Genomic DNA, 22,896 nt, shown 5'->3' with positions numbered 1-22,896 from the left:
AGGCCGGGTGTCCCCGCACAGCCCCACGCTCTGTGGGTGCTTCCACGCGCGGGAGGAAACCCCGCTGGGTTTGGGGTTCAGCTTCCAGCAGTGAGGGACAAAAGTGCCCCAAAAAATGGGAATTTGGGGTGCCCAAATCTGGGGAGCTGAGTGGGACGGGGTTATTGTAGGGAGGGAGCTGGGCACGGGGCTGGCTGTGGGATTGTGGGCACAGAGCCAGCGGGTTTTGGGAAGAGACAATGGATTTTAGGTGGGATAGGCCAAGGAGATGGGAATGGCCAAACAGTCATCCCAAGCATTTGGGGTTGGAATTCTCCCTTCTACAGGAAATGTGGTGGGTGGTTCTACTTCTGGTGGGATCTCCCAGGACGAACTTCTTTACCCCAGAATCATTGAAACTAGAAATACCTTTTTTCTGGAAGAGCCAAAGGATTCCTTAGGGAAAGTGCCAGTCAGGAGAGGGAAGACCCTCCGTGTGTGCTCCCTGCTCCTGGGGGTTTGGGTGACAGTAGGATTTGGGCAGAGCCAAAGAACCTTCTGCTTCCCTTTATCTGAATTATCGGGAGCAATTCTGAGCCGGCCCAGTGCAAGCAGAGCTGGGAGCAGCCAGCTCGGAGCCAGAGGGTGATAAGGTGCTTTGGGATGATGGATGAGATCTGGCTGCCTCCCAGATTTCGGTATCTCCTCAAGAAATTCAATATTAAAATGTTACGTATAGCTCTGCTCTCATTTCCTCTTTTTTCCTTCCTATTTTTTTCCCCCGGGAAAGAGCCACATAAGAGTCAGACCCAGAGCTGGGCAGGCTGCCAGAACCCTGGCTAGTTTTCCTTTAATTTCTGGAAAGATCTGGGTTTCATATCCATGTCATTCCCTGCATAACCACAGAGCACATGTGCCCAGCAGAGGTCCAGAGGGGTCATGGATTATGGGAATTCTGTCAAAATCCAACCCAGCTGGGTGAAATGTGTCCTTGGTTCATTGGGCAACAGGTTTGCACTGGGACGGGAGAGCAATGAGCAAACATTCCAGCTGTTCCAGGACTTGGGGAAGAGCCTCTGCTGAGGATGGGAGTGACAAAAACAAGGTGATGTTTAACCCGTGGGGGGAGGTATCCCACAGGGAACTCCTGATGGACATACTGGGATTTGTGGGACGTGCTTTAGGAAGAGAGACCATCAGCCTCTGGCGTTTCTTGTATGTCACCAAACCCAGCCAACAGTCGGTGACAATGTCAATAATAACAATTAACAACAACAACAACAATAATTATAACAATAACAGCAATTAATAATTAATAACACATCAATAATAACGGATATGCAGCGCCTCTGCCTGTCCCCATCTCAGGAAATGGAACTTCTCCAATTATGAGGGATGTAAATCCCTCGTGTTCTCAGATAATAACAGCAGAAAAAGAGATTTTTCCCAAAAAATGTTGGTAATGCTGACCATTCTCCGGCAGGGGAATGTTTGGTCAGACTGCAGAGTGGGAATGGGAATGCTCTGCAGGGCCCACCTGCCTGGCTCCTGCTCCACCATTCTCCGAGTCCTCACCTCCCTGCTGTTATTTCCTGGTCCTTTATCTCTCTGCTATTAATTTCCGTTTTCTTCATCTCCCTTATCCATCATCTCCCTGTCCATCATCTCTTGGTTCATTGCCGCCCTGCTCATCATCTCCTGTACTCCATGTCCCTGTCCTCCTCCACGTCCCTGCATCTCATCTCCTGCTCCATCCTTCCCTGCTCATCATCTCCTGTCCTTTGTCTCGCAGTCCGTCAGCTCCTGCTCCATCCTCTCCCTGCTCCTCACCTTCTATCCCCTCCTGCTCCATCACCTTCCAGCCCTTCACCTCCTGCCCATCCCTTGTTGGGACTGCAGCGCCGAGATCCCGAGGGACCCGTCGGAGCCCCCCGGGTGCCTCCCGCCCCCAAGCCCCTCCAAGCCCTCCGGGAGCCTTTTCCCCCCGCCGCCCGGGGGCGGTGGTGGCGGGGCGGGACCGGGGGCGGCCCCAGGCACGTCCCCCTGGCGCGGCGGCGGGAGCGGCGGAGCGGAGATGCCGTACCTGCTCATTAGCACCCAAATCCGCCTGGTGAGTCCCGGCGGGACCCCCGGGGGTGGGGAATTCCGGGGGGCGGGCAGGGACCGACCGGGGCGAGCGGTGAGACCCGCTCAGCCCGCGGTGTCACCGTCACCGGTGCCTCCGGTGAGATCCCGGCATGGGCTGGCCCTGCTGCTGCTGCGGGGTCGGGGGGTGATGCAGGTTTGGGGGACCCCAGCACGGCCAGGCTGTGCCCCAGCGGCCTGTGAGAGCCCCCGGCTCTTTGCTGCCCCAAACCCTCCTGTCCCAAGCAGCAACTCACTCGGGAAACTTGCGGCAGGATCCCAGGAACGCCAAAGGGACGGCCCCTCTTGTCCTCGCCGTTGGTTTTCCCTCGTCCCCAAACAGCCATTCCAGGGTGGAAAACGCGGCCAAGGGACTGGGCATGGTTGGGGCAGACGGGAGCCGGGCAGTGGCTGGGATCTCTGGCTGGGATCAGTGTCCCAGGAGCACTGGTGCGATTGCTGCTGTCCCTGTCAAATAAAGCCACAAAGGAAACGTTACTCCCCGGCACTGGCAGCACCCACATCCTGCAGGACTCTGTAGGAGCCCACAGCTGTGTGTTTATCTGGGGTTTCCCTTTTCCCGACATCCAGAAGCCTGGATCTGCCGGTGTAGTTTGGGGCAGGGACAGTGAAAACAGCAAATGAGCAAAGGGAAGGAGTTGTGATGGACACTGCTGCTGCTGCCACTGGAGACGTCCCAAAGGAAGCAGCAGTGGATTGGGAATGGGGATGTGTGGGGATGCTGCAGCACCAAAGCATCTGCTGGCAGTGGCATTTGGGATTGTACAAGTTGATTGAGTGATTATGGATGAGGTAAAGGAAGGGGCACATGGATCATAGCACTGGGGGGAACAGCCTGGAGCAGCAGGGCTCAGTCTCAGAGACTTTGGAAGCTCTGCTCTTTACCAAAGGGGCAAAGCAAACATTTCCAGTGAGAAACCTGGCATCGAGCTGAGGCTGGAACCTTCTCGGGTGAGCAGCTGCACCTTCCTGGCAGTAGGTGGGACTGAGGGCCCCTCCTGGGAACAGGGGGCGGCCCTGTCACAACATGTCACTCACCACTCTGTGACTGTCCCACAGGAGGCTGGGCCCACCATGGTGGGTGACGAGCACTCGGATCCCCACCTGATGAGTATCCTGGGGGCCACAAAGAGGAGCACGCTGGGGAACAACTTGTAAGTCCTCCTCTCCTTATTTCTTATTTTCCCAAGAAATGCAGAACATTTTCACTCCTGGAATTCCCCACAGCACCTTCCAGCTGTGCAGTTAATCCCAGGACTCCCATGTGTCCTGTTAATGAGGAAATGCTGCTTGCTATTTCACTTGGTTCTTTCCTTTCCTTTGCTCTGACTCTGTTTTAGCACCTGACCCACCTTTCCCTCTCTTGGTGCCATCCCTGCTTTGCTCTGACTGTGTCTTTCTTGGTGCTGAGACACCAGAATGCTCACCCAGTTCTGTCCATCCTGTCCCTCCAAGCTGCAGTCTGTCTGTCCATCTCATCCCACTCTCCAGTGTAGCTCAAGGCTTCACCTGAGCCAGCCTTTCCCAACACCTCCCAAATCTTTTCCATGGGCAGCCGAGCCCTGGGGTTGGAGCTGCTTCCCATTGTGTCACCCCTGACTCCAACCCCTCCACTGACGTGTTCCCAAAGCTGTGGATATCTGACACTTCTCCATGTCCCCACCTCTGACCACACTGAGTTTGACCCCAGCCTTTGGCCAAGTGACACTCAGAGATGTGACCAGCATCTTCCTCATGGTTTGGCCCACTTTTTTTTTTTCTTTTTTTTCCTCACTTGATATCTCACTTCCTGTTTTTCCCTGGGATGAAAAAAAAAAAAACCAAAAAAACCAGAACAAAACCACAATGGCAAAGCAAAATAAACCCTCAAATGCAAAAGAACTTGACAGAGAGGAGCAGCTCAATTCCTGCTGTGTCCAATGTGATGTGGTGTGGAGTAGGAGAAGGAGGAGGAGGCATTAAAAGAAAAGGTGCATCTCATCCCAAATGTTCCTAAGCTTCCATCCATGGAGCTGGGGAAACCCTTCTTCTACTCAGCACCAGCCTAGCCAACACCAAGGGCTGGATCCTTGGCTGCTGCAGCATTAAAAATATGAGTGGGGTGGGAAATGTCAATGGTAAGGAGATAAAATATAAGTATTGAGGCCCCCCTATCCCAGCTGCATTGCTGGGGGGTTTGCCGGGCTGATCCCTCTCCGTGCTGCTATTCCCAAACCCGTGGGTGGGGCAGAGATTGGCAGCAGCGCCAGAGTCGTGCTGCCACCCGCCGTGCGGAGCCCGGAGTTACGCAACGGGATGGGAGACAGAGAAACACAACAGGTTTCAAGAAGGAACTGGATCCTGAGAGATTTGGGCAAGGATCCCTGGGATTCAGGAGGAAAAGGAAGACAAAGATGGATAAAAGCCTCTGTGGTGCCTGCCCCAGCAGCCGGGGGAGCCGCAGCACTGTAAGGAACAGAAGCACCACATTCTGCCTGTTTTGGGGAAGGGATGTAAGCTTCCTATGGGATCTCCATGGTGGATTCACCGCCCTTCTCTCCTCCCCCATGGCCCGGAGCGTTTTGAGCTCCTCTTGCCCCACCTGCTCCTTGGCATGGCCCGTGTCACAGCTGGGAACTCCGCTTCGTCCCTGCGGCACATCCCTGCGGCACAGCACGTCCTTCCCCACTGCTAGGCACACAGGGGAAGTCCCCTGGCTGGAATGTGGCTGCCGGCACCCCTGGGAGCACAGCCACGTGCCAGCCCGGCCGCCTCCTCCAGAATCCCAATCAGGGCTGGGAGCTCCAGGATCTGCACTGTGGCTGAGCAGGATTTTCCATCCCCAATTCCTTCATGAGCAGAGCCTGGCTATGGATGCTGCAAACCCTCTTCCTGCAGCACCTTGGGCCCCCAAACTTTAGCCATGACCTTGTAGGGAGCCTGAAGGAAAGCCTCAAGCAGCACAGAGCTGCTGGGAAACTGGGATGTACAGGTCAAGCTGAAATCCCTGTAATGAGGGAGTGCACGGATCCTGTTCCACAGCTCTGCAGAGACACACGGCCCCTCATTAAGTCCCACAAGGTGTGGGGAGCAGGGATGTGGTCCCTGCCCTCTCACTCGGGGTCAGAGCCCTTGGGGCAGCCAGGTGGGGCAAGGAGTGGGAAGGGATTTACCTGGAAGAAAAGGCTTTGCAGGTATCCCAGTCCCTCCATCCCTGGATGCACACAGAGATGGCAGCAGATCTGATACCCACCGTGTGCAATCTTCATTTCCCTCAACACACAGCTGGGATAAAGCCCTGGGAGCCCTTGCCTTCTGCTTTTAGCTCAGCTACTGAGTTTTTTAGGTTTCTACAAATCCCTGCCTCTGCTACTTCCTCTGAATAGTGGGAATAATATTTACTAGCTCCCACTGCGAACCTGAAGGGTATGTAGCAACCCTCCTGGAGAAAGAACAGACTTCAAAGACACTTATAATAATGCGCATTATCTTTATACCACATCTATAATTACAGCCAAGTACAGTCTGTCTTGAGAAACTGGAAAATCTCTCACATCTCAGGTTATTTCATGCTTTAAAGCACTCCCAGCTCTAGCATGGGTCTGAAACCCAAGCAGAAGCAGCTTTGGAAAGGCTTTTGGATCTTTTTTTATCATTATTAGTAGGAAAAGCAGGAGAAGCTTTGTTCAGGTGCCCAAACAGGATCTCCAGTGATCCTGCAGCCCATCATTATCTGCTTATCCGGCACTGTGAGTCAGCTACAGCTGAGCTGCTCTGGGCCTTATCCCAAAAGTCATGTCAGAGGAGAGGCTGGCACATCCAGTGCCAAAGGTCCCACTGGCCAGCTCAGCTCAGCTCAGCTCAGCTGTCCCCAGCCAGTTCACCCCAGTCTGTGCCTGGTCCCTACACTGGGGAGCAGTGTCACAGCCCTGGAGCTTCTGGGATTGAGGGGTAGGAATGTGGGACAGCTTCTGCTCCAAGCATACAGCCAGCACAAACCAATGGGGAGTCAGAGCTGGACAAGGATCCCATTGTCAGCTCCCAGGCACTGCTGGAATAGAGGAGCTCCACCTTGCCTTGCACATCCATGCAAGATGGATGACTACTGGCTTTCCAAAGGTTTCCCACCTGCCTGAAAGCATCACTTTGTTCTAATCCCCAAATTCTAACAGTCTCTCAAACCCACCCATCTCACAGACATACTCTGACATGGGTAGAACAGTGGGATTTCATTTCTTAGAAACACCTGAATCATTCCTCTCCTCCTCCATGAATTCCCAGGTATGCTGAAAACATGCTCACTGTGTTTACGTGTAAACCCTCTGCTGCAGTGTCAGCCCAGTTACCGAGCAGCACGTGGCTCTGGACACCAGCCCCTGAGCCACACTCCCATTCAACCTGATCCTTCCCTCCTGGACAGGATTCCTGTGGTTTGGCACCTCAGGCTGTGCCTTCCCCTGGGGTTAACCAAGGCCCTGTGTCACACAGGCCTGTGCCAGGTGTGGCCGCTGGTCTTAGAGGGATCAGGAGCAAGGCAGGCTGACTCCCAGCAGGAAATTCCCATCTCTTCCTCCCCAGCTCACCTTATTCCCATCTCTCCTGGGTGCAGCTGTGAGTACTACGTGAACGACGCTCCGCGCGTGGTCCTGGACAAGCTGGAGAGCCTCGGCTACCGCGTGGTCAGTATGACCGGCGTGGGCCAGACCCTGGTCTGGTGTCTCCACAAGGAATAGCCACGGAGAATCCTGCATTCCACCCGGACCATATCCTGCTGGAGATCATCTTCTAGGACTGGCAGCAAACTTCCCCCCCTTAATTCCTTCCTGTCCCGGACTACAGGCACTTGGGCAGGGGGAGGAACGGTGCAGAGGCAGAGCTGGACCCAGTGGAATTTTGCCATCCCTGTTCCGTTTTTTTCCCAAGAGCAGGGGGAGGAAGGTATGCCCAAAATCTGGCAGAGAGAACAGATGGCTCCAGCTCTGCCTTCAGTGGGATGGCAGTCTGGCAAATTCCAGCTTTTTACATTTTAATCATGTATTCAGCATGCCCTGGAGGAAGCTCAGTAACAGCCCTCTTTGCCTCCTCCTCAGGCTGGGGCTGCCCTAGAGAGTTCCGTGCCTTCTTCTGGGCCAGGGGTTTAGGGAGGGACAGCAAGCCTGGACACCATCCCATCTCATCCTGAAATCCAAGAGGGAACCACTAAACCTACTCGCAGTGCTCTGAGAATCCCTTCCCTTGGCAGCAAAGTCCACTTCTACCTCAGCAGCACCACCGAACTTCCAGATCCCAGACTGCCATCCAAACCTAACATGGGATTCCCAAAATAACACAGAAAGTGTTGTTGTGTGACTATTCCAGGTGCAGGCTCTAATCCCAACACTGCTGGAATGTTTGGGACTGTGAACAGATCCTGCTATGGGGGCAACATCAATAAAACATTGCTCCAAAGAGACCAATGTCCTTTTGTGGGTTGTTTAAAGCTGTTGCCAAATCCCTCTGGATGCATGGCTCCTGAATGAGCTTTCAGGAATTAAAGCTCCAGGGTCTGGTGTTCTGATGGCACCTCTCACCCCTTGTCCCATGGGATGGGGCAGCTGCTCTGGGTACACACACTGACAGGGTAACACCTGCACTCTGTGAACCTCAGGCAGCCATTCCTTCCCCAAACCTGCAAAGGGATAAGGGCTGCAGTCCCTGGGAGTTTCTATTCCCACAATACCTTTAGAAAAAAGGAGGTTTATTGACTTAAATAAAGAAACAGCTCTGAGGGGACAGAGGGGTGGGAAGAATCCATACTCTCATGCTAAGTGTGGGACTTTTCCTCCTCGTCTTCCCGCTGGAGCTGCTTGATGAGTTGCTGCCTCTCGGCCGCCTGGCGCATCCTCATCATCACCAGGCTCTCGTAGTCCCGCTCCGACACCACCGACGCCTGGGAGGGAGCAGGAAACACACACAGCCCATCAGTGGCAGCACAGGCTCCCAGACTTCCCCAAATCCCCCTCACAACAGCAGCGTTCCAGGCAGGAAACAGTTTGATCCCACAGAAATTGGGTGAGGTGGGTGAAAGCTGCCTGGCTACACAAAATAACCAGGAATTGTTATAAAATTATTATGAAAATAACCAGCAATAAATGTGGTTGGTGAGGAAAGCAGGACAGACATGGAGCCAGCATTCCATGAGGCTGGATGGGGCATTATTTTGCATGACAAGATCACCCTGCACCTACAATGTTGGTGCCCGAAGTCCAGCGTACACTTCACCTGTTACAAAGGCTAATGCCATAAAAAATCAAACCTTTGTGGATGAGTCATGGAAGTGATTAACTTCCAACTGTCTGACAGTGCTGAGGCCCTGGCACAGGTTGCCCAGAGAAGCTGCCCCTGGATCCCTGGAAGTATTCCAGGCCAGGTTGGACAGGACTTGGAACAACCTGGGACGGTGGAAGGTGTCCTTGCCCTGGGATGGACTTTAAGGTCCCTTCCCACCCAAACCATTCCATTATTCTAACAGCTGCAATCAATGACCTTGGAGGTCTTTTCTACCACAAACTAAAGCAGAAAGAAAACCACCAAGGATGTTCCCAAACCTGACAAAGGAATGGAACAGTTTCCCAAAGCTCCCAGAGCCTCCCTGCTGTGTGTGGCAGCAACTGTCATGTCAAGGCAGCTGATTGCAGACTCTGCCTAATGAACGTGGGCAGCAGATGACAGCTGCTCCAGTGCTTTGGCGCTGCTTCCAAAGCCATTCCACACTAGTAGGTGGCCGTGCTATTTTGAATCTATGAAAGCACTGCAAGGCTTGGAAACATCCAGCTCATTCCTTGACAGTTCAAGTGGAAATAAGAGTTTCTTGACAGAAGGTGAATGGGAAAAAAAACCCCTTCATATTCCTTTTTCTAGGAAGTGGGTTAAGCGATGATCACAGAGATTCAAGGAATCCCAGAATGGTTTGGGTGGGAAGGGATCTTAAACATCATTTGGTTCCAACCTTGTGCCACAGGCAGGGACACTTTCCACTAGCCCAGGCTACCCCAGCCTGGTTTTGAACACTTCCAGGGATGGGGCAGCCACAGCTTCTACAGATATTGAAGGATTTCTTAGGAAGCAGAAGGGATACAAAGGCAATAGAATGCCTAAATAAGTCTCTGCATGGAAACATGGGCGAGTGCAATTCCTTATCCTGTAGCCAGCAAAGTGGTTCCTCCGGCTGTGAGGACACAATGAAAGCCCACAACAGATAAGGAACATCAAGAGGGAAATTAAGAGTCTAATTGGTGTCTTAGGAGCCACCTGAGCAAAATGACCTTTGGGTACTGGCAGCAGCAGTGTCTGAGAAAGCAAAGATGGTATCAGCCCTCAGCCTCCAAGTCCCATCCACCAACCCCAGGAATTTGTTGGGCTGGATGCAAGAGGCTGCGTGAGACTTATGCAGATGAATCACCCACACAAACCTGAAGCCACACCTCACACTGGGATTGAAATTTAAAACAGCCAGGAGATTATTTGCAGCCTGGTTTGGGAGCTCTGCTGACACGAGGAGCCCTCGGAGTGCCGGGAAGGAGAAGAGCCTGATCCAGGTGGGCTCCCAGCACGTGCTCCTGGGTGCCTGAGCGTGGGCTGAGGCTCCACCACTCCACACACCTACTTCCTGCAATCCTGGCAATTACCAATGGAGTGAAACCCAATTTCTGACGTGGCTGACTCAGCAAGGGCTTGGCTGAAAACAAACATCCACGCAGGGAGCTGCAGCCCGGGAAGCAGCGACGGGTGGCACATGAAGGAACGGCGGCAGCAGAGCTAGAGAGTTTTGGCATTCTGGGTCCAACCTGGCTGAATTCCTGGACTCCTGGCTGAGCTCTCCCTGGACTTGCTTCTTCATCCTGGTCTCCGAGTGCTCCAGCAGCTTCTCTGCTCCTGGACTCCGGGCTGCTCCAACAGGGTGTAAGTCTCTCCTGCACTCCGTTCTCCCAACGCTGTCTCCTGCACTGTCGCTTTCTGCATCCCCCTTCTCCCGTATTCCCTGGGTTCCTTCGGTGGGACTGAGTCACTGTCTCGTTCCCAGCCACCCACGGCGCTTTTCCGGCGGTGCCCCTCCGCAGAAGGTGCCTGGTTACCATGGCACCCGAGTGCCCTTCTGTTCTAGATGCCAGATTAGATCTGTTCTCATGGTGACTGTGCCTCTGCTGTTCCCCACCAGCCTGGAGCCGCAGCACACGTTTAACGAGCTCGCTCACACACTGCCGCTCCTCTCCACTCCAGGGGGAGACTCCTTCAGATCCAAGACAAGCCAAGTGCTCCTTGCCACGGCGTGGAGTTTGCATTTCCTGCACTACCAGCCTCTCTGTGTTCCTTGCAGCTCCGGGAACGGGGCAGGAAGAGGTTGATCCTGTTGCGTGGCTCTCTGCTGATCCCTCGGCTCCCACCTGCGAGGAGCCAGCATTCCTGCTCCTCGCTGCCTTTCCTCACCATGGATACTTGGCGCAGGGGGTCCCTCAAGTCCACCACCTTCTTCCGACGCTTCTCCCTCAGGAGGCACAAAAAGCTGGGCAACCAAGTCATCATCCTGAACCAGAACAGCCACACTCTGGACACGGATGGCCAGAAGAGGGAATGCTTGAGGGATCTGAAGGACAAGTCTGAGTATCTGTCCTGTCAGAGCGAGCAGAACCTGGCCAAGGCACAAGCCCCTCCCAAGCCTCCCCGGCTGTACCTGGACAGTTCCAGCTGCCCCAACATCATCGACCACACAGATTCCCACTCCGACCTCTCCTTTTCCGACGCTGCTCCGTGCCACAAAGGCACTCCAACGCACAAGGACCAGGCTACGGACCACGGCACCTCAGAGGCAGGTCTCCCAACCAGCACCACTCTTCCCGAGCTGGCTGACCCCTTCCTGTCCTTCAAAGTGGATTTGGGGCTATCGCTCCTCGAGGATGTGCTGCAGACCCTCAGGAAACAGAACCCGAGGGATTACGCCATTTGAAGGTATTCATTGTCCATCACATCCCAGTTACTCACTGCTGCTGCCAATTCCTCCCATTCCAGCAGGAGGAAGGATACTGGAGCATGCCTGTTGTGTGTGACCTGTTTTGTTGTCCTCGCCTCACCCACCACAGAGCATCCCTGTCCTTGCCAAGGAATCCTCTGGAGCAGAGCTCACAGGCTCTGTGCTCAGGTGAGAGCAACGTCTGCTGTCTCATGGGCAACTTTCCACTCTCCACCCTGGCAATTTCCCACTCTGGACTGCATGTCCCATCCTCAGGGAAGACTGGCAGTTTTTGGGAAAGTCTTATTTTGGGAATGTGACACTGTGGGGCAGGGACACACAGTGATTTGTCACAGATCACTTGTGGAATAGCAGGTAGCCTGCAAGGAGGCAGCAGCACTGCATCCCGAAGCCAAAGCTTTGAGGGCTGAGAGACGGGAACTGAGGCTTCTCCTCCCACCATGTTTGGATGTGAAAGCTCAAAGCTGTTCCTCCATTTTTTCTCTTCCTCTTTGTGGGTTTCTTTTCCCTTAACTCCAGTGCAGGTGGCACTCCCAGCCTGGAAACTGGTAAGCATCCAAGTAGGCTCCTGATACAGCACCAGCAGTGGATTTATCCTCCTGGCAGGAGAAGGGATGTCTCTGACACTGCTGCCTCACGCATGCACTGAGCTCCCAGCTGTACAGACATGGAAGAATAAATGTATCTGTGACTGGAAGTGTCTGGTTGCCTCATTTCATTAGGAACAAGCCCCAGAAATCCCAGGCACCAGGAGCACAGGGTATCTGGAGTGGCCCAGGTCCATCCTCCCTGGCACTGCAGGGTTTTATGATGGGGGTGGGACACCTGTGTGGCTCTGAGGGAAGCACAGAGCTGCTGGGATTTGATTTCCCCCTGAGGAGAGCTAACACAGCTCGAGGCAAGACAAGAACAGTTCCCCACCCTGAGCTGGACAGTGGGAAAGGCTCTGTCAGGCTGAGAACATTTTGGGCAGCACCAAGACAAACTGCTAAAAGAAACTACCAGTTCTTACCTTTTTGACTATTAGGGCTCTTTTAAAAAACAACAGTAATAAAACCTCCATGCCCCCAGATCACCAGGAGCTTTGGAAGTGGCCACAGCAAAGTGCAGGGACACTCCAGGGAAGGCATAGCTGCCCCTTACCCTGCAAGATTTACCTCCCAAAGTCAGATAATTGGAAATAAACCCTCTGAAACCTCCAAAGGAGCTTAGAACAGGTACAAGAACACCAGGCAGGAGGCTTTTCTCAGGGCTGAATGGCTGAGGAACCCTGGCAGGGAGATTCCACTGCAGGAGCAGGGAAAATCTTCCCAAAACTGAACACTGAATGCCGTTGGAATGGCAAAACAAGCTCTCTACAGCCACTGTGTGCTTTGAACCATCACACAGCCACTGCTCTCAATAGCCTGGAGTAATACTGTCCAAGCCACAGCTTTTGAATTCCAAGGGGAACTGGAGCCTGCTTGGCTGCAGCAGCTCTCCAGGAACTGCTGGACAACGTGCACCTGTTGCTGTAGGAGACAACAAGGCTGTGGAAGACGAGCAGCTTCCACCTGGAAACTGCTCCCAAACCCCCTGGCTGGGGTCTGGCTGTCCTTTACACCTGTGGATTTTGACACTCAGGTCCTGGCTGGCTCTCCCAGGCAGAAGTGCTGGCTGCCTGTCCCAGACGGGGAGCAGAGGATGAGTAGCGAGCGTGTTGCCATGAGAACACTGCAGGCTTGGGCTGTTTCCTGAAGCAGAGCAGCAGAGGAGCTGCTTTTGCACAGAGTGGGAACAAAACGGGGGTGGATTCAGACAAAAACAGAGGGGGGAAGCGAATAGGAAGCAAGGGCAGCTTAAATCAGGATGAGGTAAGTGCAGCCTGGAAGCAAGAACGTGGAGCCTCGTGGCTGGGAAGCCAGGCTGGGTGTGAGGGGAAGAGGCAGAGGGAACAGGGATCTGGGAGCTCACTCTGCACACTCTTGAACTAGAGAGCACAAGCTAAGTCAGCTGGAAGCAGATCAGCCAAGAGGAGCTGTAAACACATTGCAGGTTTCAGAAGCATCCCAGTGGATGCAGCAGGAGGATTTGGGGAGGGTCTGGAGTGGGAACAAGGAAAAACAGGAAAGAGAGCAGCTTGGAGATGCAAGGCTGCAGTTGAATCCCAGAAAGTGCAGCTTCTTACAGCTAAAAGCAGCTGAAAGGGCAGCAAAGCACCAGCTGCGCAGCTCCTGGGCAGAATGCAGATCCCTGGCAGCATCTCCTCAGCATTCCCAGAGCCAGGTGGGATTGAGGAGGCTGCACTGGGCAGAGGTGAGTCACCAGCACTGTGTGCTGCTTTCCTGCCCCAGCACACTAATCCTGCACCGCAGGCAGACGCTGCACTTCCACACTAACAAGCTTTGGGCATGGAAACAGGCCAAGACAAACTCAGGGATCTGAACCCACAGAGGCTGGAATCCACTACCAAAGCTCCAACTGCACCAGCAACCCCTTTGGTAGGAATGAGCCAGTTCTCACTCTCTGCTAGTGAGAAATTCTCAAATAACATGCTTTGGATTCTGCTTTTTGCCCCAGTTCCCTTCCTAACACTCTGGTGACTCTCCTGTGGCTACAGGAGTCTCCCTGGTCCTACATGGACAGGATAACAATCAGGTGTTCTAATGAATAATTACAAGTAATATAAATAAAATACTTAATGAAACATCAAGAGAGTGAATGCACTGGACAATTTCACAAGCTTCAAGCATTTAGGGAGTAAACACACAAAAGGGTTTTTTAGCTTGATATTGCTGTCTCTTCCCTCCTGCAGACCCTAAGAATGGAGGTTTGCTTCCAGCACTGAAGCTTCCTCCTCCTGGGAATGCAGTGACCAACCAAGGCTCTCTAAAGGAACCTTTCAGCAGAGGATTCCAACAGTCAAGAGATATTCAAAAATCCCATCAGAATAGCACTGGAGGCTTTGGGCTGAGCAAGGAACATCCTTGTCCTTCACTTGGGAGAAAGGGAATGTGTGAAGATCCAAATAGCTCCCAGTGTGCTGCTGCCCAGGCAGGAGGTCCTATAGAAAGCCACTGATCCAGCACAGAAAGGGCTGCTGGGAAAGCGAGGCCTGGCCCCAAGAGCTTCTATCTGACAGCACTCTGAGATTTAGGTTGTTCCAGCACCAGATTTCCATCTCCTTACCTGTGAGCTCCTGGGCTGGCTGGTGCTGTCAGGGAGGACGGTGCTAGGGTGGCTCCGGGGCTGGCCCTCCAGCCAGGAAATCTTCAGGGGGTTATTTAGCAGGCCAACTTCATTCTTCACAGCCATCTCCTGGCAGGAAAAACACCCTTCCATCACCATCTGAATTTCAGATCCCACTACCTTCCCTCACAAGTCCCTAAGAATCATGCTCCTATCTCAGAATGGCCTCAAGGCCAAGAAGGGCACAAACAAGACCTATCTCTGGAAGCGTCCAAGGCCAGTCTGGATGGGGCTTGGAGCAACCTGGGATTGTGGATGGTGTCCCTGCCCATGGCTGGGGGCTTGAAATGGATGGTCTTTTAAGTCCCTTCAAATCCAAACTGTTCTATGGTTCCACTCTGTAAGATTTTAAGGATCTTTCCAAGCCAAACCATTCCATGACTCTCAGATTTCACAGCTGCCCTACATGAGAAGCACCTCCATGGTCCACACCCCTGCCAGCAGTTTTGATATACAGGTCTCACACAGTTCTGGGGGTTTTTATCCTTTGGGTATGAGTGAAAGAAAAGCTAACAAGGAAACTCTCATACAACCCAAGCCGATGGAACTACTAAAATTTAGGATAACTGATGACTTCTGCTCCCACAGCCACATGAATTGTTATAACTCACAGTGAGTCAAGACATTTTGGGCTGTTTTTCACTGCAAATGCCTGATATCACCTCCAAAACACATAAGCCCAATTCCAAGGCATTTCACCTCCCGAGTGAGCTGAGTAAGTGCTCAGTGCCTGATTTTTAAGGCAGTGCCTCTTCCCTCAGCCTGTTCCATGCACAACCTGTTTATGGGCCTGATCTCTGGGTTTGTGCCTCCAGCTGTGCCACTCCCTCCGTGCCTTTTGACTCTCATTACCCTTCTCCACTGCCTTAATGACAGGGCAGTGTCCTGGCTGTCACCTGTCCTGTGCCACCCCCAGCACACCCAGCAGGGGTTCTGCACACTCACAGCTGCCTTCACCGTGGCAAATTCCACCACTGCACTCCCAGTCTTCCTGCTGGAGATCAACAAATTGAGCACATCACCATACTGTGGGAAGAAAGAAAGGAAGGCAAGTTAATTACAGAGCCAGGAGAGATGTCAAGTTCAGTTATCAAATGAACACAAAGAGAAAACATGTGTTTTCACAGACATGAAGCTTGAGCTGTCACCATTTCTGTCCTGCTGCCACTGATCCCACCATTTCTGTCCCTCCAGGAAACAATCTGGGAAGGCATGGAACTACACACTTGGCTCCCCGGTGCAAGAGGGCTGCTGAGCTCAGAGGGAAAAGAAAGATGCCAGGGTGGGATTGATCAGATCAAAGGCTTGTCTGTGCCTGTCTCTGCACTTGCCACAGCAGGGATGTGGAGTGCTTGAAGTGAAGGATGAGTGCACCACAACCACAGAGCCAGACTAAGTGGGCAGGAAGCATCCACTGGGAAGAGTCTGCAGCTCTGTTTCAGCCAGAGCTGTTAGGTGGGAAACAGCTCCCAGCTCAGGGATCAAAGGATCCAAATTGGTTCAAAGGTTGGATTTGATGATTTAAGAGCTCTTTTCCAACCTTAATGACTCCATGATCATGCTGATGAGCTCTGAAAACTGCATAAGAAAGCTGAACAGGGAAGGAAATGAGCCACTCCAGTTTACAGCTTACAAGGGCATGGAGTGACAGAACACAGGGAATGGCTTCAAACCAGCTGTTTAGATCAGATTATCTGTTTAGATTAGATTATTAGGATAAAATCCTTCCCTGTGCAGGTGCTGAGGCCCTGGCACAGGCTGCCCAGAGGAGCTGAGGCTGTCCCATCCCTGGAAGTGTCCAAAGCGAGGCTGGACAGGGCTTGGAGCAACTTGGTCTAATGGAAGGTGTCCCTGCCTGTGGGAAGGGGCAGAACTGAATAATTTTCAAGGTCCCTTCCAACCCAAACTATTCCATGACTCTGTGATATGCAGCTTCCCAGAATTCACTATCCTTATACCACTGGGATCAGGGAAAGACACAGTAATGCACAGGGAAGAGTGTCAGACAGGACCTTTTGCAGGATCTGCAGCAGCACATCTTTGGAGTATCCCCCTCCAGTCTCATCTTCCTTCCTGCATTTCCACCTGAGCTGGGGAACAAACGGCAGGAGTTAATTTTTCCCGTGTGGATGTGCTGCAAGCAGCTCCCACCCCCCTGCACATTCACCACGTCTGCTATTTCCAGCCACACTCCCAGGCCTGCCAAGACAGTGATCTCAGCATGAGAGTGAGCACAGGGAACAAACTGTTTGGGGAACAGGGAGAAACGCTCCTCACTGGAATAAAAAAAGATCGCACTTGAAAGGATGCTAATGGCTCTGCCGGGGTAATTAGCAGATATTTCCCTATGCTTAAAGCACAGACAACTCAATCCCAGGCTCAGAAATCTGGAGCAGAGAAAGAAAAGATGAGTGAGGAAGGAATTCTAACAGCAAGGACAGGAGCTGTTCACCTGATGATGCACATTCCATGGAGGAATTTCATCTCCAGTATAAAAAAGGATGTGCCAGCTCAGCAGGGTTGAAATGTCCCTTCTGTTTTCCACCATATTCCATCAGTTTTCACCAAAACACAGCTTTTTAAGGATGTCTTACCTTGAGCTTAGGAGTTATTTTGCCTTCTGCTCCATTTCTTTCCTGCTTGCCTAAAGAAAGAAAAAGGGAAAAAAAAAAGATGGAAAGGGCATGGGTGAAAATTCCTCAGCATTTTGCACATTTTTTTCCCTGAGAACATACATAAGATAAAACACTTCGGGATTTTCACTGGACCATTCCAGTCCCAAAAATCTCGTGCAACAGGAACTGCAGCACAGACTGAATACTCCATGGCAGCATTTTTCCCTTTTAGGAAGCACAGACTTGCCCCAGTCAAGGCTAGAAATAGGTCAGCAAAAACACAAGCAGGAGACATGTTCTGAGGCATTTTTCCCTGCAATAAGGTTGGAAAAATTTAGGGTGGAGAGCTGCCAAAGAGCCCAAGGCCACCTGCAGGTGCTCCCCCGTGCTCACCTCGGCTGTGCTGCTCCCTTTCCAGGCGGATCTGCTCTCTGACCAGCCTCTGCTGCTCCTCCAGCTGCCGGGAGCCCTCCTCCCGCAGGCGGATTATCTGCGGCACAGGGAACACAGCACGGGCACCTGAGGCACAGAGCCAGGGTTGCAATGTCACCTGGACACTTCCAAGGACAGCCTGGGCCTCACACCCATCTCCTGGGACTCCCCTCCTGCCAGTTCCCCCGGGACAGCTCCAAAAGGAGCCGCCTGGTCTGGTGGAAGGGGTTCCTGAGCATGGCAGGGGCTGGAACTGAACGGGCTTTAAGGTCCCTTCCCACTCAAAGCATTCCAGGATTCTCTGACTCACAGAGCCTTTTAATCCCAAAGGTTGAAGGACTGCTCTCCAGAGATTTTTTGCACCTTGAGAGGAATAGCAGATTTGTCTTTACAAACAAGCTGTGGGTCTGCTGGTAGATAAAACTAGCACTGGGAGATAAAAGAAACAATGGGAAAGATTCCACCAACTGATGAATGGAAAAAGATATTTGCTTTTACAAATAAACTTTAGGTTTGCTGATAAATGAAATAAGCCATTGAAAGATGAAAGAAACAAAGGGGGAGAAAACCCCCTAAATTCCATAAGAATTAAAAATTGAAAGGGAGGGTTATACATTAGAGGGAAATATTCAGTATCAGGTGTGTTGGGAAGTCTGTACCTCTCAAGTACCTCAGCCAGTGGGGAAAGAGAGGGAAATGCAGCTGGGAAATTAGGATAAAAGGGAGGCTGTGTCCTCCAAAAATTTGAAAGATCCCAGGGGAATGCCCCATGGCCTCTACCTTTATTCAAATAAAGTAAAAGGACTCCTCTGTCTCCTTTTTGGACATAAACCTCTGATGTTTGTGGATTGATTTTCCTGACAACCTCATCCCATGGTTTTCATCATGAATGGAAATACTTCCAGCAATTCCTCTCAAAATTAGCAGAGAGAACCAAGAATTTATCCTTACTTCTTCTTCTAATGATCTCGTTATCCTGATCTCCTCCTCTTCGTTCTCCTGGGACTGGGCTTCCCGTTCTCTGGCTTCAAGATCTGCAGAGAAAGAAACAAAATTAAAACAATCCAAAGAGAATTTGAATTTTCCCTGCTAGCCAGAGGAAGATGGATACATCACAAACTTGGCTGCAGCTACACCAATATCCTGACAGCTATGCTGCCTCTTCTCTGGCCCCACACACTAAAGGAGCCTTAACAGTCCTCAACCCCCTAATTCCCAGAGCAGGACCTAATTCCCTCCTTCCCAGAGCAGGACTACCCCAGCTATGGCTGTGGGAGGAGATTCCAGGTCTACTGGACTGTACTAGGGATGAAGAAACCAGAGTCATCCCCCATGGATTGATCCCTGTGGAAGGAGAAATGCAAACAGCCAGCTAGGGGAGACCTCAGGAGGATGTGAGGGTTTGATTTTCTCACCAAGCTTTACTTTCTTCCTCTTCTCATCGAGTTTCTGTGTCCTTGCTGCAGCCTCCTTCTTTGCCCTCCTCACCCTGTCATAGGCTGCCTGCCAAGGAACCAGCACAACAGTGGGAAACTACAGAAACCAGGAGAGAAACTGGAAAACAGGGAATACAATGACATCAGGGACTGAAACCCTGCTGGCAGGGCTGAAGCATCTGCTGCTTCTTGGATTACAAGCTTTGCCAGTACCTGAAAAGAGGAGCTCATGTTTTTCGCTTCTATCACCTGGAATCAACACTTTTCCCTCTCCTGAGCTAATATGGAGAGAGTTCCTTGCTCATTTTTTGGTTTTATTCTTTCCAGGGATATTTCCAGGTTCTTTTAGGCCTTGGGCAGTGGGTTCTCAGCCACCTCCCCACAGCCCCAGAAGGATCCAAGCTTTCCTGTGTCCCTCAGATAGCAAAGCCTGGAGCCTCAGGAATTGCATCCAGGTATTACTCATTTGTCAGCCCCTGACTCAACAGGAATGGCAGATGTTGCCATGGGAATTTGGTGTTCCTCAATCAGGGATGGTGTTATTAAATGGGATATGCCCCAGTCCAGCACGTTATTAAAGGCAGAATCTCAGGGCAGGGCTGCTCCCAGCAGCAAATCCCAAACACAACATTTCTCCAAGCTTTTACCTGGCACCTGAGATTTGAACTCATGGAGAAGCAGGGGGGAAAACAGCTGAGATTTGTATTGATGGAGCCTCTGTGAGAGCAGGACAGGCAGGATTACAGTTCCCAGCACCACCCCAAAATCCCATCCTTGCCCAGGGAACATCCTTACCCTGGCTGCTGCATCTGTGAGCACGGCCAAGGCCTGGGACAGCTGGTGGAAAATTTCCGCTGGGAATGACAAGAAATAAGGGCAAGATGAGGGAAACCAGGTGAGGGGCCTGGGGAAGAACCAGGAAAGACAATTTCTGCAGGAAGGTCTCTCCAAGGAACAAAAATCACCTCTCCAAGAGCTTTGTAAGCCAACTTCCAGCCTCAACTCAAAGGTTTTACACAAACTTGAGAGTAATTAAAGAAACAAAAAACTGGGATTGTTTCATTTCAAGAGAAACCTTAAAACACACAAACTTAATTTTTCTTACTGATTCTTTTCATTTTGGGTGGCAATATCTCCTTCACGCCACATTTAGCTGGAGCTTCACAATTTCCTTCTCCCTCTCCGTCTTTTTCTTTCAACAAGAAGTCCTGTTTATGTTGTACTGGAAGTTGTTGCATTACAGCCATCTATCCTTTAGAAGTCTTTCCTCTTGTCCCATTACCAGCATTGGCAAATTGTATTTATTTTTTATAAAGATGAATTATCAGTCTTGACACACAAAATACAAAGTACCTGCTAATTCTACAGCTTCCCTCCACAGCAATCCCTCACTGCAGGCAGCTGAAATTCCCCCCTGCCCTGCCCACAGATAAGAGGATTTATGGAGTGCTGGTGAAGTTTGCACTGTGAGAGATACAGATCAAAGCAGTGTCCAAACAGGCAAAGGTTGGGAAGGTTTGGAGAGGTGCAGTTGTAATTCCCGCACTGACTTACTGCTGGTGTTTCTAAACCCAGCAGGGATCGTTCAGCCTTAAAAAGCAAAGCTAACACCAGCAGGAGCAACTCCCAGGGACACACACCCAGCCATCCCCTCAGCACTTAGGGAAGCACAGGCACTTCCAAGAGCCTGGAGAAGGGAAAACTGCGGCAGGAAGAGCTGCCCCATCTCACCTGCCCGGGGGTTGTCGGGGTTCTTGTCCGGGTGGCAGGTGAGGGCCTTCTGCCGGAACGCTGTCTTCACCTGCAGGGAACACACTGGGAGTCACGGGGGGAAACTGCTCTGGCTCTGCCAAAAAGGCAACTTGGAAACCCAAAATAATCCCTGTGTTCAAGGGTAACCCGCTGGGACCAGGACATGGCTGTGTCTGGAAGGAGTTGGAGCTTTTAAAAGCTGTTTTGGCTTCCAGGTGTCTTGTGTTGCAGCAGTTAAACCTCAGGTTAAAAAAAATGGGAGAGAGGGAAAAAAAAAAAAAAAGAGAAGAGAAGGAAAGAGGAGAGAAGAAAAAAAAAGGGGAGAAGAAAAGAAAAAGGAGGAGAGAAAAAAATATGGAGGAAGGAAACTAAAGAGGGAAAGGAGAAGGAAAGGAGAAGGAAAGGAGAAGGAAAGGAGAAGGAAAGGAGAAGGAAAGGAGAAGGAAAGGAGAAGGAAAGGAGAAGGAAAGGAGAAGGAAAGGAGAAGGAAAGGAGAAGGAAAGGAGAAGGAAAGGAGAAGGAAAGGAGAAGGAAAGGAGAAGGAAAGGAGAAGGAAAGGAGAAGGAGAAGGAGAAGGAGAAGGAAAGGAGAAGGAAAGGGAAAGGAAGATGACAAAAAAATCGGGGAAGGAAAAAAACCCAGGAAGATAACTAAAAAGAGGGAAAGGGAACCAAAAAGGGGAAAGGAAAGAAAGAGGGAAAAGAAAGCAAACGGGGAAAGGAAGAGAAGTGGAAAAGAAAAATAAAAGATGTAAAGAGAATGAAAAATGGGGAAATGGAGAAAAAAATGTGGGGAAAAAAGAGGGGGGGGGGGGGGGGGGAGGAAAAAGGGAGCCACTCTATCCCACTCCCAACCAATTCCCTGGAAAAAATTGTGTCCCGGCCCCACCTGGTGGACAAAACTCCCGGGATTGGGAATGTACAGGAAAAGCCCTGCAGATGACTCCACCTCCTGCGTAAGAGTCCAGCTGAGGGAGAGGAGTCTCCTCGCCGGGCTCCATCCTCCAACTTCCCATTTCAGCCAAGAATTCCTCCCCATTGTCCCACCGAGCCCCGCTCTCTGGCAGCGGGCAGCCATTCCCTTTTTATCCTGGTGTTCCCGGCCCTTGGCCCGAGCCCCTCTGCAGGTCTCTCAGAGCTTCCTTCCTGCCTTTAGCACTGACCAACCAACTAAACCCAATTTAAAACCGCAAACGTGTAACTCCAAGCCCACAAAGTTAACTGTGTGACTTTTGGGTGCTCGGACAAACGTCTAGCAACAGGATTCTTGGATCACCACGGGAATTTCCCCTCGGGAAGCACATAAACAAAGCGAGAACAACATGTCCCAGACCAAGCCCGCAGTTCTCTCCTCCTCCAAAGGCGGGTTCCGCCCCGCAGGATTGAGGGGTGCATTGAGGGAACGAGGCCAATTCCGGTAAAACCGGGATATGACAACGCCAATATCGGCAAAAACGGGATCTTTCCGTTTGACAGCCCCGGTCCCACAGCAGCGCTTGGAGCGGCCCCTCAGCTCAGCGCTGGAGAGCAGCGCCGCGCCGGGAACCCGCCCCTCCCGAGAACACCGGGAAAGGGATGGAGGGGAAAGAAGGAGCCCGTCCCGAGCCGCCCGCGCCCCTCACCTCCTTCTCGGACGCCTTCTCGCCGATCCCCAGCAGCCCGTAGAGGTCCCGCTCCAGCAGCTCCTTATCCACCGCCATCTTCGCGCTTCCCGGTTCCGCTCCTGGCGCCGCGGTCGCTGGGAAATGTAGTCCCCGCACGCCGCCGCGCCACTGGCCGCCCGGGAAGATTGGACTACAAGCACCGTGATGCACCGCGCGGCCCCAGAGGATGGGAACAGCAAGGGTGCGCAGCGCCTTGCTGGGCATGATGGGTGTTGTAGTTCTTTGGCGGCAGCTTCGAGGGGGGATAAATTAGATGAAAACTACAAGTCCCGTGGGGCCGTGCGCAGGCACTGAGTCCTTAGGGGAAACAGCACGTGCGTCCCACTGTCCCCCAAGGTCACTTCTGACCGTCTCCCCAAGTGCCGCAGGCGGATCCGCATCCAAGTGCTACATCCCTCCAGGAATGGCACTCCACCACCTCCTCCGGAAGCCTGTGGCAGTGCGGGGTGGTGCGAGCCCAGCTACACCCTGTTCCCAAAACCATACTTGTTTTCGTTGTCCCCAAAAAGCATCCGTCTCAGCCCAAGGCACAGCTCCTTGGGAAATACTTGTCTTCTTATTGATCTAATATACCTCCCTTTCCCTCCCACAAGAAGGGAGCGCTGTAAAAGAAAACCAATCCAATTATTCCCATACACAGGAGACAGAGTTTTTCAGCCT

General features: G+C 52.0%; 3 protein-coding genes across 4 annotated transcripts; 2 read left to right on the top strand and 1 right to left on the bottom strand.

Moving 5' to 3' along the window:
• Positions 1-2,024: 2,024 nt before the first annotated feature.
• Positions 2,025-6,953, top strand: GCHFR (GTP cyclohydrolase I feedback regulator). Its single transcript, XM_084207732.1, has 3 exons — positions 2,025-2,089; positions 3,184-3,278; positions 6,713-6,953. The coding sequence occupies exons 1-3, from the start codon at positions 2,054-2,056 to the stop codon at positions 6,834-6,836; spliced, it is 255 nt and encodes an 84-aa protein (XP_084063858.1). The 5' UTR covers positions 2,025-2,053; the 3' UTR covers positions 6,837-6,953.
• DNAJC17 (DnaJ heat shock protein family (Hsp40) member C17) lies at positions 2,435-22,362 on the bottom strand. 2 transcript variants are annotated; one of them, XM_084207730.1, is made up of 12 exons: positions 22,195-22,362; positions 20,553-20,622; positions 19,617-19,675; positions 18,801-18,888; positions 18,337-18,419; positions 17,347-17,443; positions 16,933-16,982; positions 16,351-16,428; positions 15,284-15,364; positions 14,279-14,407; positions 7,900-8,032; positions 2,435-2,571 (listed from the first exon to the last, which is right to left on the bottom strand). In XM_084207730.1, the coding sequence occupies exons 1-11, from the start codon at positions 22,270-22,272 to the stop codon at positions 7,907-7,909; spliced, it is 939 nt and encodes a 312-aa protein (XP_084063856.1). In that variant the 5' UTR covers positions 22,273-22,362; the 3' UTR covers positions 2,435-2,571; positions 7,900-7,906. The 2 variants fall into 2 exon arrangements, with proteins under 2 accessions (XP_084063856.1, XP_084063855.1); XM_084207729.1 differs by lacking the exon at positions 2,435-2,571 and having other exon boundaries at positions 7,841-8,032.
• Positions 10,269-11,086, top strand: LOC311154891 (uncharacterized protein C15orf62, mitochondrial; the record flags this gene model as incomplete). The annotated part of the gene is given in 2 exon segments (XM_084207731.1): positions 10,269-10,338; positions 10,341-11,086. Coding segments are annotated over 2 exon segments (816 nt in total).
• Positions 22,363-22,896: the final 534 nt, after the last annotated feature.

This window comes from Fringilla coelebs, assembly GCF_963513975.1.
Source record: "Fringilla coelebs genome assembly, chromosome: 6".
NCBI classification, from domain to species: domain Eukaryota; kingdom Metazoa; phylum Chordata; class Aves; order Passeriformes; family Fringillidae; genus Fringilla; species Fringilla coelebs.
This window is presented reverse-complemented; position numbering and strand designations above follow the sequence as displayed.

What these genes read in the sequence shown, in the direction of transcription:
- GCHFR (XM_084207732.1), top strand. Translation starts at nt 2,054, where the DNA reads ATGCCGTACCTGCTCATTAGCACCCAAATCCGCCTG. An exon ending in TTAGCACCCAAATCCGCCTG is followed by an intron (nt 2,090 to 3,183) that starts GTGAGTCCCGGC and finishes ACTGTCCCACAG; the next exon opens with GAGGCTGGGCCCACCATGGT. An exon ending in AGCACGCTGGGGAACAACTT is followed by an intron (nt 3,279 to 6,712) that starts GTAAGTCCTCCT and finishes TCCTGGGTGCAG; the next exon opens with CTGTGAGTACTACGTGAACG.
- DNAJC17 (XM_084207730.1), bottom strand. Translation starts at nt 22,272, where the DNA reads ATGGCGGTGGATAAGGAGCTGCTGGAGCGGGACCTCTACGGGCTGCTG. An exon ending in AGAAGGCGTCCGAGAAGGAG is followed by an intron (nt 20,623 to 22,194) that starts GTGAGGGGCGCG and finishes TGTTCCCTGCAG; the next exon opens with GTGAAGACAGCGTTCCGGCA. An exon ending in CGAGATCATTAGAAGAAGAA is followed by an intron (nt 17,444 to 18,336) that starts GTAAGGATAAAT and finishes CCTGTGCCGCAG; the next exon opens with ATAATCCGCCTGCGGGAGGA.